This window comes from Oncorhynchus mykiss, chromosome 23 (assembly GCF_057628025.1).
Source record: "Oncorhynchus mykiss isolate SJ-2025 chromosome 23, ASM5762802v1, whole genome shotgun sequence".
Taxonomy (NCBI): Eukaryota; Metazoa; Chordata; class Actinopteri; order Salmoniformes; family Salmonidae; genus Oncorhynchus; species Oncorhynchus mykiss.
In genome coordinates this window covers 56,490,001-56,502,418 of record NC_143044.1, presented here as the reverse complement: position 1 = coordinate 56,502,418, position 12,418 = coordinate 56,490,001, and the positions used below count along the sequence as shown (strand labels likewise).

The 12,418-nt window shown below is 38.5% G+C and overlaps 1 protein-coding gene across 1 annotated transcript in view; it reads left to right on the top strand.

Annotated features, from left to right (window-relative positions):
• Positions 1–7,953: 7,953 nt before the first annotated feature.
• LOC118943919 (inorganic pyrophosphatase) overlaps positions 7,954–12,418 on the top strand; it is a 13,969-nt gene continuing 9,504 nt past the window's right edge. Inside the window, exons 1-4 of the mRNA XM_090217731.1 lie at positions 7,954–8,729; positions 10,502–10,566; positions 10,686–10,739; positions 10,991–11,110. Of these exons, the coding sequence (XP_090073857.1) occupies positions 8,498–8,729; positions 10,502–10,566; positions 10,686–10,739; positions 10,991–11,110 (471 nt within the window). The 5' untranslated portion in view covers positions 7,954–8,497. The remainder of the gene's footprint in view (positions 8,730–10,501; positions 10,567–10,685; positions 10,740–10,990; positions 11,111–12,418) is intronic.

The window sequence follows — 12,418 nt, the reverse complement described above, 5'->3', positions numbered from 1 at the left end:
TATTTGATCAGCTCCTTGGATTAATTTGCTTGCTAAATGTAGTCTATATAGTTTGGTTGATTGTTACACGACCCGTTGTGTGGAAATGTAGATTGATTTATTTTTTAAGTTGGAGACATTCATAAGAGGGATGATGAACCAAGGCCAAATTCAAGGTAAGGAGTTTAGACCAGATAGGTAGATAACTTAGTCTTCATGCACATAATTTGTTATGCAGTTATCTGTTTTCAGAGCATGAATACCAGGTTCTGTTTTCAGAGCATGAAGACCAGGTTATTATCTGTTTTCAGAGCATGAATACCAGGTTCTGTTTTCAGAGCATGAAGACCAGGTTATTATCTGTTTTCAGAGCATGAAGACCAGGTTATTATCTGTTTTCAGAGCATGAATACCAGGTTCTGTTTTCAGAGCATGAAGACCAGGTTCTGTTTTCAGAGCATGAATACCAGGTTATCTGTTTTCAGAGCATGAATACCAGGTTATCTGTTTTCAGAGCATGAAGACCAGGTTGTTATCTGTTTTCAGAGCATGAAGACCAGGTTGTTATCTGTTTTCAGAGCATGAAGACTAGGTTATTATCTGTTTTCAGAGCATGAATACCAGGTTATTATCTGTTTTCAGAGCATGAATACCAGGTTATCTGTTTTCAGAGCATGAAGACTAGGTTATTATCTGTTTTCAGAGCATGAATACCAGGTTATTATCTGTTTTCAGAGCATGAATACCAGGTTGTTATCTGTTTTCAGAGCATGAATACCAGGTTATTATCTGTTTTCAGAGCATGAATACCAGGTTATCTGTTTTCAGAGCATGAATACCAGGTTATCTGTTTTCAGAGCATGAAGACCAGGTTATTATCTGTTTTTAGAGCATGAATACCAGGTTATCTGTTTTCAGAGCATGAATACCAGGTTATCTGTTTTCAGAGCATGAAGACCAGGTTATTATCTGTTTTCAGAGCATGAAGACCAGGTTATTATCTGTTTTCAGAGCATGAAGACCAGGTTCTGTTTTCAGAGCATGAATACCAGGTTATCTGTTTTCAGAGCATGAATACCAGGTTATTATCTGTTTTCAGAGCATGAATACCAGGTTCTGTTTTCAGAGCATGAATACCAGGTTCTGTTTTCAGAGCATGAAGAACAGGTTCTGTTTTCAGAGCATGAAGACCAGGTTATTATTTATTTACCAGATTTATATTTATTTTATTTGCATTTTCAGTCTGTAAGATTGCCCTCAAGCACCATGGGTCTCTGGTCAAAAGTGCACTATTTAGGGAATAGTACAATTAGAGATTCAGAGATTCAATTGTTTGGCCTCTATTTCATCATCATGTTTGCTGTATGGGAACTATCAAACTTGAGGCCTCTCCAGAACAGAACACGTGAGCCTACTGTAGTTGCTGCCATTACTGAAAGTCCATTTGAGTTGGGCTCAGTTCAGAGATGACTAGATGTTGCTGTTTACAGTTTTGCGGTAGCCTTTCCAGAGTGCACCAAGAGCTACACCTAGTACATAGTCCTTATTAACAATGGGCTGTTTTCATCATCAAAGGAATGGCAATTAAGTGCTACGTCTTTAAAAAAAAAAAAAAGTTTCTTCAACCTATCATCATAACTGGAGAGATGCTGTCCCTCCTTGTGTAGAGGACAACTAAATCAATCCTAATTGGAGAGATGCTGTCCCTCCTTGTGTAGAGGACAACTAAATCAATCAGACTGAGTTCACTGGCGTCACCCACTTTGTAGCTTCACATGCGAATGGACTGACTTTACTCATTTAGAAAACAAAGAATAAATATTTTTATTCCAAATTTGTATTTGATCAGCTCCTTGGATTAATTTGCTTGCTAAATGTAGTCTATATAGTTTGGTTGATTGTTACACGACCCGTTGTGTGGAAATGTAGATTGATTTATTTTTTAAGTTGGAGACATTCATAAGAGGGATGATGAACCAAGGCCAAATTCAAGGTAAGGAGTTTAGACCAGATAGGTAGATAACTTAGTCTTCATGCACATAATTTGTTATGCAGTTATCTGTTTTCAGAGCATGAATACCAGGTTCTGTTTTCAGAGCATGAAGACCAGGTTATTATCTGTTTTCAGAGCATGAATACCAGGTTCTGTTTTCAGAGCATGAAGACCAGGTTATTATCTGTTTTCAGAGCATGAAGACCAGGTTATTATCTGTTTTCAGAGCATGAATACCAGGTTCTGTTTTCAGAGCATGAAGACCAGGTTCTGTTTTCAGAGCATGAATACCAGGTTATCTGTTTTCAGAGCATGAATACCAGGTTATCTGTTTTCAGAGCATGAAGACCAGGTTGTTATCTGTTTTCAGAGCATGAAGACCAGGTTGTTATCTGTTTTCAGAGCATGAAGACTAGGTTATTATCTGTTTTCAGAGCATGAATACCAGGTTATTATCTGTTTTCAGAGCATGAATACCAGGTTGTTATCTGTTTTCAGAGCATGAATACCAGGTTATTATCTGTTTTCAGAGCATGAATACCAGGTTATCTGTTTTCAGAGCATGAATACCAGGTTATCTGTTTTCAGAGCATGAAGACCAGGTTATTATCTGTTTTTAGAGCATGAATACCAGGTTATCTGTTTTCAGAGCATGAATACCAGGTTATCTGTTTTCAGAGCATGAATACCAGGTTATCTGTTTTCAGAGCATGAAGACCAGGTTGTTATCTGTTTTCAGAGCATGAAGACCAGGTTGTTATCTGTTTTCAGAGCATGAAGACTAGGTTATTATCTGTTTTCAGAGCATGAATACCAGGTTATTATCTGTTTTCAGAGCATGAATACCAGGTTGTTATCTGTTTTCAGAGCATGAAGACCAGGTTATTATCTGTTTTCAGAGCATGAAGACCAGGTTATTATCTGTTTTCAGAGCATGAAGACCAGGTTCTGTTTTCAGAGCATGAATACCAGGTTATCTGTTTTCAGAGCATGAATACCAGGTTATTATCTGTTTTCAGAGCATGAATACCAGGTTCTGTTTTCAGAGCATGAATACCAGGTTCTGTTTTCAGAGCATGAAGAACAGGTTCTGTTTTCAGAGCATGAAGACCAGGTTATTATTTATTTACCAGATTTATATTTATTTTATTTGCATTTTCAGTCTGTAAGATTGCCCTCAAGCACCATGGGTCTCTGGTCAAAAGTGCACTATTTAGGGAATAGTACAATTAGAGATTCAGAGATTCAATTGTTTGGCCTCTATTTCATCATCATGTTTGCTGTATGGGAACTATCAAACTTGAGGCCTCTCCAGAACAGAACACGTGAGCCTACTGTAGTTGCTGCCATTACTGAAAGTCCATTTGAGTTGGGCTCAGTTCAGAGATGACTAGATGTTGCTGTTTACAGTTTTGCGGTAGCCTTTCCAGAGTGCACCAAGAGCTACACCTAGTACATAGTCCTTATTAACAATGGGCTGTTTTCATCATCAAAGGAATGGCAATTAAGTGCTACGTCTTTAAAAAAAAAAAAAAGTTTCTTCAACCTATCATCATAACTGGAGAGATGCTGTCCCTCCTTGTGTAGAGGACAACTAAATCAATCCTAATTGGAGAGATGCTGTCCCTCCTTGTGTAGAGGACAACTAAATCAATCAGACTGAGTTCACTGGCGTCACCCACTTTGTAGCTTCACATGCGAATGGACTGACTTTACTCATTTAGAAAACAAAGAATAAATATTTTTATTCCAAATTTGTATTTGATCAGCTCCTTGGATTAATTTGCTTGCTAAATGTAGTCTATATAGTTTGGTTGATTGTTACACGACCCGTTGTGTGGAAATGTAGATTGATTTATTTTTTAAGTTGGAGACATTCATAAGAGGGATGATGAACCAAGGCCAAATTCAAGGTAAGGAGTTTAGACCAGATAGGTAGATAACTTAGTCTTCATGCACATAATTTGTTATGCAGTTATCTGTTTTCAGAGCATGAATACCAGGTTCTGTTTTCAGAGCATGAAGACCAGGTTATTATCTGTTTTCAGAGCATGAATACCAGGTTCTGTTTTCAGAGCATGAAGACCAGGTTATTATCTGTTTTCAGAGCATGAAGACCAGGTTATTATCTGTTTTCAGAGCATGAATACCAGGTTCTGTTTTCAGAGCATGAAGACCAGGTTCTGTTTTCAGAGCATGAATACCAGGTTATCTGTTTTCAGAGCATGAATACCAGGTTATCTGTTTTCAGAGCATGAAGACCAGGTTGTTATCTGTTTTCAGAGCATGAAGACCAGGTTGTTATCTGTTTTCAGAGCATGAAGACTAGGTTATTATCTGTTTTCAGAGCATGAATACCAGGTTATTATCTGTTTTCAGAGCATGAATACCAGGTTGTTATCTGTTTTCAGAGCATGAATACCAGGTTATTATCTGTTTTCAGAGCATGAATACCAGGTTATCTGTTTTCAGAGCATGAATACCAGGTTATCTGTTTTCAGAGCATGAAGACCAGGTTATTATCTGTTTTTAGAGCATGAATACCAGGTTATCTGTTTTCAGAGCATGAATACCAGGTTATCTGTTTTCAGAGCATGAATACCAGGTTATCTGTTTTCAGAGCATGAAGACCAGGTTGTTATCTGTTTTCAGAGCATGAAGACCAGGTTGTTATCTGTTTTCAGAGCATGAAGACTAGGTTATTATCTGTTTTCAGAGCATGAATACCAGGTTATTATCTGTTTTCAGAGCATGAATACCAGGTTGTTATCTGTTTTCAGAGCATGAAGACCAGGTTATTATCTGTTTTCAGAGCATGAAGACCAGGTTATTATCTGTTTTCAGAGCATGAAGACCAGGTTCTGTTTTCAGAGCATGAATACCAGGTTATCTGTTTTCAGAGCATGAATACCAGGTTATTATCTGTTTTCAGAGCATGAATACCAGGTTATCTGTTTTCAGAGCATGAAGACCAGGTTATTATCTGTTTTTAGAGCATGAATACCAGGTTATCTGTTTTCAGAGCATGAATACCAGGTTATCTGTTTTCAGAGCATGAATACCAGGTTATCTGTTTTCAGAGCATGAAGACCAGGTTGTTATCTGTTTTCAGAGCATGAAGACCAGGTTGTTATCTGTTTTCAGAGCATGAAGACTAGGTTATTATCTGTTTTCAGAGCATGAATACCAGGTTATTATCTGTTTTCAGAGCATGAATACCAGGTTGTTATCTGTTTTCAGAGCATGAATACCAGGTTATTATCTGTTTTCAGAGCATGAATACCAGGTTATCTGTTTTCAGAGCATGAATACCAGGTTATCTGTTTTCAGAGCATGAAGACCAGGTTATTATCTGTTTTTAGAGCATGAATACCAGGTTATCTGTTTTCAGAGCATGAATACCAGGTTATCTGTTTTCAGAGCATGAAGACCAGGTTATTATCTGTTTTCAGAGCATGAAGACCAGGTTATTATCTGTTTTCAGAGCATGAAGACCAGGTTCTGTTTTCAGAGCATGAATACCAGGTTATCTGTTTTCAGAGCATGAATACCAGGTTATTATCTGTTTTCAGAGCATGAATACCAGGTTCTGTTTTCAGAGCATGAATACCAGGTTCTGTTTTCAGAGCATGAAGAACAGGTTCTGTTTTCAGAGCATGAAGACCAGGTTATTATTTATTTACCAGATTTATATTTATTTTATTTGCATTTTCAGTCTGTAAGATTGCCCTCAAGCACCATGGGTCTCTGGTCAAAAGTGCACTATTTAGGGAATAGTACAATTAGAGATTCAGAGATTCAATTGTTTGGCCTCTATTTCATCATCATGTTTGCTGTATGGGAACTATCAAACTTGAGGCCTCTCCAGAACAGAACACGTGAGCCTACTGTAGTTGCTGCCATTACTGAAAGTCCATTTGAGTTGGGCTCAGTTCAGAGATGACTAGATGTTGCTGTTTACAGTTTTGCGGTAGCCTTTCCAGAGTGCACCAAGAGCTACACCTAGTACATAGTCCTTATTAACAATGGGCTGTTTTCATCATCAAAGGAATGGCAATTAAGTGCTACGTCTTTAAAAAAAAAAAAAAGTTTCTTCAACCTATCATCATAACTGGAGAGATGCTGTCCCTCCTTGTGTAGAGGACAACTAAATCAATCCTAATTGGAGAGATGCTGTCCCTCCTTGTGTAGAGGACAACTAAATCAATCAGACTGAGTTCACTGGCGTCACCCACTTTGTAGCTTCACATGCGAATGGACTGACTTTACTCATTTAGAAAACAAAGAATAAATATTTTTATTCCAAATTTGTATTTGATCAGCTCCTTGGATTAATTTGCTTGCTAAATGTAGTCTATATAGTTTGGTTGATTGTTACACGACCCGTTGTGTGGAAATGTAGATTGATTTATTTTTTAAGTTGGAGACATTCATAAGAGGGATGATGAACCAAGGCCAAATTCAAGGTAAGGAGTTTAGACCAGATAGGTAGATAACTTAGTCTTCATGCACATAATTTGTTATGCAGTTATCTGTTTTCAGAGCATGAATACCAGGTTCTGTTTTCAGAGCATGAAGACCAGGTTATTATCTGTTTTCAGAGCATGAATACCAGGTTCTGTTTTCAGAGCATGAAGACCAGGTTATTATCTGTTTTCAGAGCATGAAGACCAGGTTATTATCTGTTTTCAGAGCATGAATACCAGGTTCTGTTTTCAGAGCATGAAGACCAGGTTCTGTTTTCAGAGCATGAATACCAGGTTATCTGTTTTCAGAGCATGAATACCAGGTTATCTGTTTTCAGAGCATGAAGACCAGGTTGTTATCTGTTTTCAGAGCATGAAGACCAGGTTGTTATCTGTTTTCAGAGCATGAAGACTAGGTTATTATCTGTTTTCAGAGCATGAATACCAGGTTATTATCTGTTTTCAGAGCATGAATACCAGGTTATCTGTTTTCAGAGCATGAAGACTAGGTTATTATCTGTTTTCAGAGCATGAATACCAGGTTATTATCTGTTTTCAGAGCATGAATACCAGGTTGTTATCTGTTTTCAGAGCATGAATACCAGGTTATTATCTGTTTTCAGAGCATGAATACCAGGTTATCTGTTTTCAGAGCATGAATACCAGGTTATCTGTTTTCAGAGCATGAAGACCAGGTTATTATCTGTTTTTAGAGCATGAATACCAGGTTATCTGTTTTCAGAGCATGAATACCAGGTTATCTGTTTTCAGAGCATGAAGACCAGGTTATTATCTGTTTTCAGAGCATGAAGACCAGGTTATTATCTGTTTTCAGAGCATGAAGACCAGGTTCTGTTTTCAGAGCATGAATACCAGGTTATCTGTTTTCAGAGCATGAATACCAGGTTATTATCTGTTTTCAGAGCATGAATACCAGGTTCTGTTTTCAGAGCATGAATACCAGGTTCTGTTTTCAGAGCATGAAGAACAGGTTCTGTTTTCAGAGCATGAAGACCAGGTTATTATTTATTTACCAGATTTATATTTATTTTATTTGCATTTTCAGTCTGTAAGATTGCCCTCAAGCACCATGGGTCTCTGGTCAAAAGTGCACTATTTAGGGAATAAGGTGCCATTTGGGACCTACTCAGGTGGTGAAAGGTCATGCCATGGACATAAGACTTAAGCATGGTCTTAATTGGTCGAACTCTAACCACCAGTCAGCTCCATCTGTTTCAGTTGGAATAAAGAGGGACTCAAAAAGCCCAGACATTTAGGCCAGCGGACGCTGTTATATTGTATACCTACTACATTATGGAGGGAACTGGTGTCACGTTCTGGCCTTAGTTCTTTTGTTATGTCTTTGTTTTATGTTGTCTATGTTCCTTTTTCTATGTTTTGGGATTTCTGTGTTTGGCCTGGTATGGTTCTCAATCAGAGGCAGCTGTCAGTCGTTGTCCCTGATCGAGAACCATACTTAGGTAGCCTGGTTTCACTTTTGAGTTGTGGGTGATTGTTTTCTGTTTTGAGTCTACACCAGACAGGACTGTTTCGTTTCGTTCATTCTCCGTTGTTATTTTGTTTAGTGTTCTTATGATAATAAATTATCAATATGGACACTTACCACGCTGCATTTTGGTCCTCCTCTCCTTCCACCAACAACGGCCGTTACAACTGGGCATCAAAACACATACCCACCAAGGACAGTAATGTGGTGTATTTAGACTAGCCTCTGATCTAGTTGTCTTATACAGCAGTAGGGATCAGGGACTTACAAGGAAGTGGTAGGACTATACAGCAGAGAGATTAGGTTAGGCTACCAAGGACCAATTATAGCTTTCTCAAAGTCTAAATTCACCCGCGTACTGTGCTATATTTAACTGTGCAGTTATTGTAACATTGAAGGTAGTTCCTTGTTCACCGACTAACACAGAGCCTTATAGACTTGCCCCCCCCCCCCCCCTTCTGTTGTCACACACAGACACACACACACGCACAGACACACAGATCAAGCCTGACGTCACCAACCCCTGCGTTGCCATGGCCTTAAGAGGAGCACATGCCTCCTGCTCGCACTCTCCTTCACACTCCAACCTACGGTCTTAACCTACTAGTTAACCTGCATGACGAGGAGATGGGCTTCCCATTGTCTACTCCTACAGGCAGTACAGGAAGTACGCCCACTAGCAGCAGTACCAAGAAGCAGACTGAACAAAATAAGGCAGTAGACATGAGCTTCACCATCGAGGAGAGGGGCAAGCCCAACACACTGGACTACAGGGTGTTCTTCAGTGAGTGACCAGCTCTTTCAATACGTCACTGTATAGTTTGGTATATACATACTGTATATATGGAGCTAAAGACATTAGACTGTAGTTGCGTCTAGCTCGGTACGTAATGAACTAGCTTAGTGGTGGTAGCTACACAGCTTGACATGTACACACTACCGTATGGCTCTCATGCTACAGTATAGGGATCTACAGTATGTCTCTCATGCTACAGTATAGGCATCTACAGTATGTCTCTCATGCTACAGTATAGGCATCTACAGTATGGCTCTCATGCTACAGTATAGGGATCTACAGTATGTCTCTCATGCTACAGTATAGGGATCTACAGTATGTCTCTCATGCTACAGTATAGGCATCTACAGTATGTCTCTCATGCTACAGTATAGGGATCTACAGTATGTCTCTCATGCTACAGTATAGGGATCTACAGTATGTCTCTCATGCTACAGTATAGGCATCTACAGTATGTCTCTCATGCTACAGTATAGGCATCTACAGTATGGCTCTCATGCTACAGTATAGGCATCTACAGTATGTCTCTCATGCTACAGTATAGGCATCTACAGTATGTCTCTCATGCTACAGTATAGGCATCTACAGTATGGCTCTCATGCTACAGTATAGGCATCTACAGTATGTCTCTCATGCTACAATATAGGGATCTACAGTATGGCTCTCATGCTACAATATAGGGATCTACAGTATGTCTCTCATGCTACAGTATAGGGATCTACAGTATGGCTCTCATGCTACAGTATAGGGATCTACAGTATGTCTCTCATGCTACAGTATAGGCATCTACAGTAAGTCTCTCATGCTACAGTATAGGGATCTACAGTAAGTCTATCATGCTACAGTATAGGCATCTACAGTAAGTCTCTCATGCTACAGTATAGGGATCTACAGTATGTCTCTCATGCTACAGTATAGGCATCTACAGTATGTCTCTCATGCTACAATATAGGGATCTACAGTATGGCTCTCATGCTACAATATAGGGATCTACAGTATGTCTCTCATGCTACAGTATAGGGATCTACAGTATGGCTCTCATGCTACAGTATAGGGATCTACAGTATGTCTCTCATGCTACAGTATAGGCATCTACAGTAAGTCTCTCATGCTACAGTATATGGATCTACAGTATGTCTCTCATGCTACAGTATAGGCATCTACAGTAAGTCTCTCATGCTACAGTATAGGGATCTACAGTATGTCTCTCATGCTACAGTATAGGCATCTACAGTATGTCTCTCATGCTACAGTATAGGGATCTACAGTATGGCTCTCATGCTACAATATAGGGATCTACAGTATGTCTCTCATGCTACAGTATAGGCATCTACAGTATGTCTCTCATGCTACAGTATAGGGATCTACAGTATGGCTCTCATGCTACAGTATAGGGATCTACAGTATGTCTCTCGTGCTACAGTATAGGCATCTACAGTATGTCTCTCATGCTACAGTATAGGCATCTACAGTGTGTCTCTCATGCTACAGTATAGGCATCTACAGTATGTCTCTCATGCTACAGTATAGGCATCTACAGTATGTCTCTCATGCTACAGTATAGGCATCTACAGTATGTCTCTCATGCTACAGTACAGGCATCTACAGTATGTCTGTATGTGAGTTGATGAGTTCCATGTTGGCGTCAGTCCCCCACGTTACTGTTCATTAATAATCAGGTCGTTTGAAGTTACTGCAATGCATTAGTACAGTATAATGTTTCTGATATACTGTCCATTCATCACTGTCTCTCTACACAGGAAATACTGAGGGAAAACACGTCTCTCCATTCCATGACATACCAATTTATGCAGATGAAGCTCAGGTGTGTGTGTGTGTGTGTGTGTGTGTGTGTGTGATTAATCATTATGTAATTGTGTTTTTCAATATAAATGTGGGGATATCTGAAACATTGGTGTTAACCTTGGTTATTTCCTCCAACAGAACATCTTCCATGCTGTTGTTGAGGTACCCAGATGGACCAACGCAAAGATGGAGGTTTGTTTCACTACTTGTCTTGTAGTCTTGTATGATCCTTTGTTCGCCTCAATGTACGGCACCTTGAAAGAAGCTCTGCTGAGACAGAGGTGAAGTTCTCGCTCCACTCCAATTAGAATGAGCAGTATGGTTTTATGCTTATTGTTTATTCAGTATTCTATTGCAAACGCAAAGTTAACGGGTACAGAGTCATCCGTCACTTAATATCTCCGTTCGTTGTTTCAGGTGAATGTTGTATTGTTTTTCCTCAGATTGCCACCAAAGACCCTCTAAATCCATTGAAGCAAGACATCAAGAAGGGGAACCTTCGTTATGTGGCCAACGTGTTTCCACACAAAGGATACATCTGGAACTATGGAGCCATCCCTCAGGCAAGTTAACCAGGGGTGGACCATCTCTCCCTACAATAGAAACATTTCGGTTAAATGTATTGAAAGTTTATAAAAGTACAGTTTAAAAGAAAACACAAATGTTTCCCTTCCTTATCAGTAGTTTTCTAGCATGAGATTTGCCTATGAATGATTTATGAAGCATCTATAGGGGTTATGAATGATTTATGAAGCATCTATAGAGGTTATGAATGATTTATGAATCTACAGGGGTTTATGAATGATTTCTGAATCATCTATAGGGGTTATGAATGATTTATGAATCATCTATAGGGGTTATGAATGATTTATGAATCATCTATAGGGGTTATGAATGATTTCTGAATCATCTATAGGGGTTATGAATGATTTATGAAGCATCTATAGGGGTTATGAATGATTTATGAATCTATAGGGGTTTATGAATGATTTCTGAATCATCTATAGGGGTTATGAATGATTTATGAATCATCTATAGGGGTTATGAATGATTTATGAATCATCTATAGGGGTTTATGAATGATTTATGAATCATCTATAGGGGTTATGAATGATTTATGAAGCATCTATAGGGGTTATGAATGATTTATGAATCTATAGGGGTTTATGAATGATTTCTGAATCATCTATAGGGGTTATGAATGATTTATGAATCATCTATAGGGGTTATGAATGATTTCTGAATCATCTATAGGGGTTATGAATGATTTATGAAGCATCTATAGGGGTTATGAATGATTTATGAATCTATAGGGGTTTATTAATGATTTCTGAATCATCTATAGGGGTTATGAATGATTTATGAATCATCTATAGGGGTTATGAATGATTTCTGAATCATCTATAGGGGTTTATGAATGATTTATGAATCATCTATAGGGGTTTATGAATGATTTATGAATCATCTATAGGGGTTTATGAATGATTTCTGAAGCATCTATAGGGGTTATGAATGATTTATGAAGCATCTATAGGGGTTATGAATGATTTATGAATGATTTCTGAATCATCTATAGGGGTTATGAATGATTTATGAAGCATCTATAGGGGTTATGAATGATTTATGAATGATTTCTGAAACATCTATAGGGGTTAATGAATGATTTATGAATCATCTATAGGGGTTTATGAATGATTTATGAAGCATCTATAGGGGTTATGAATGATTTATGAAGCATCTATAGGGGTTAATGAATGATTTCTGAAGCATCTATAGGGGTTATGAATGATTTCTGAATCATCTATAGGGGTTTATGAATGATTTCTGAAGCATCTATAGGGGTTATGAATGATTTCTGAAGCATCTATAGG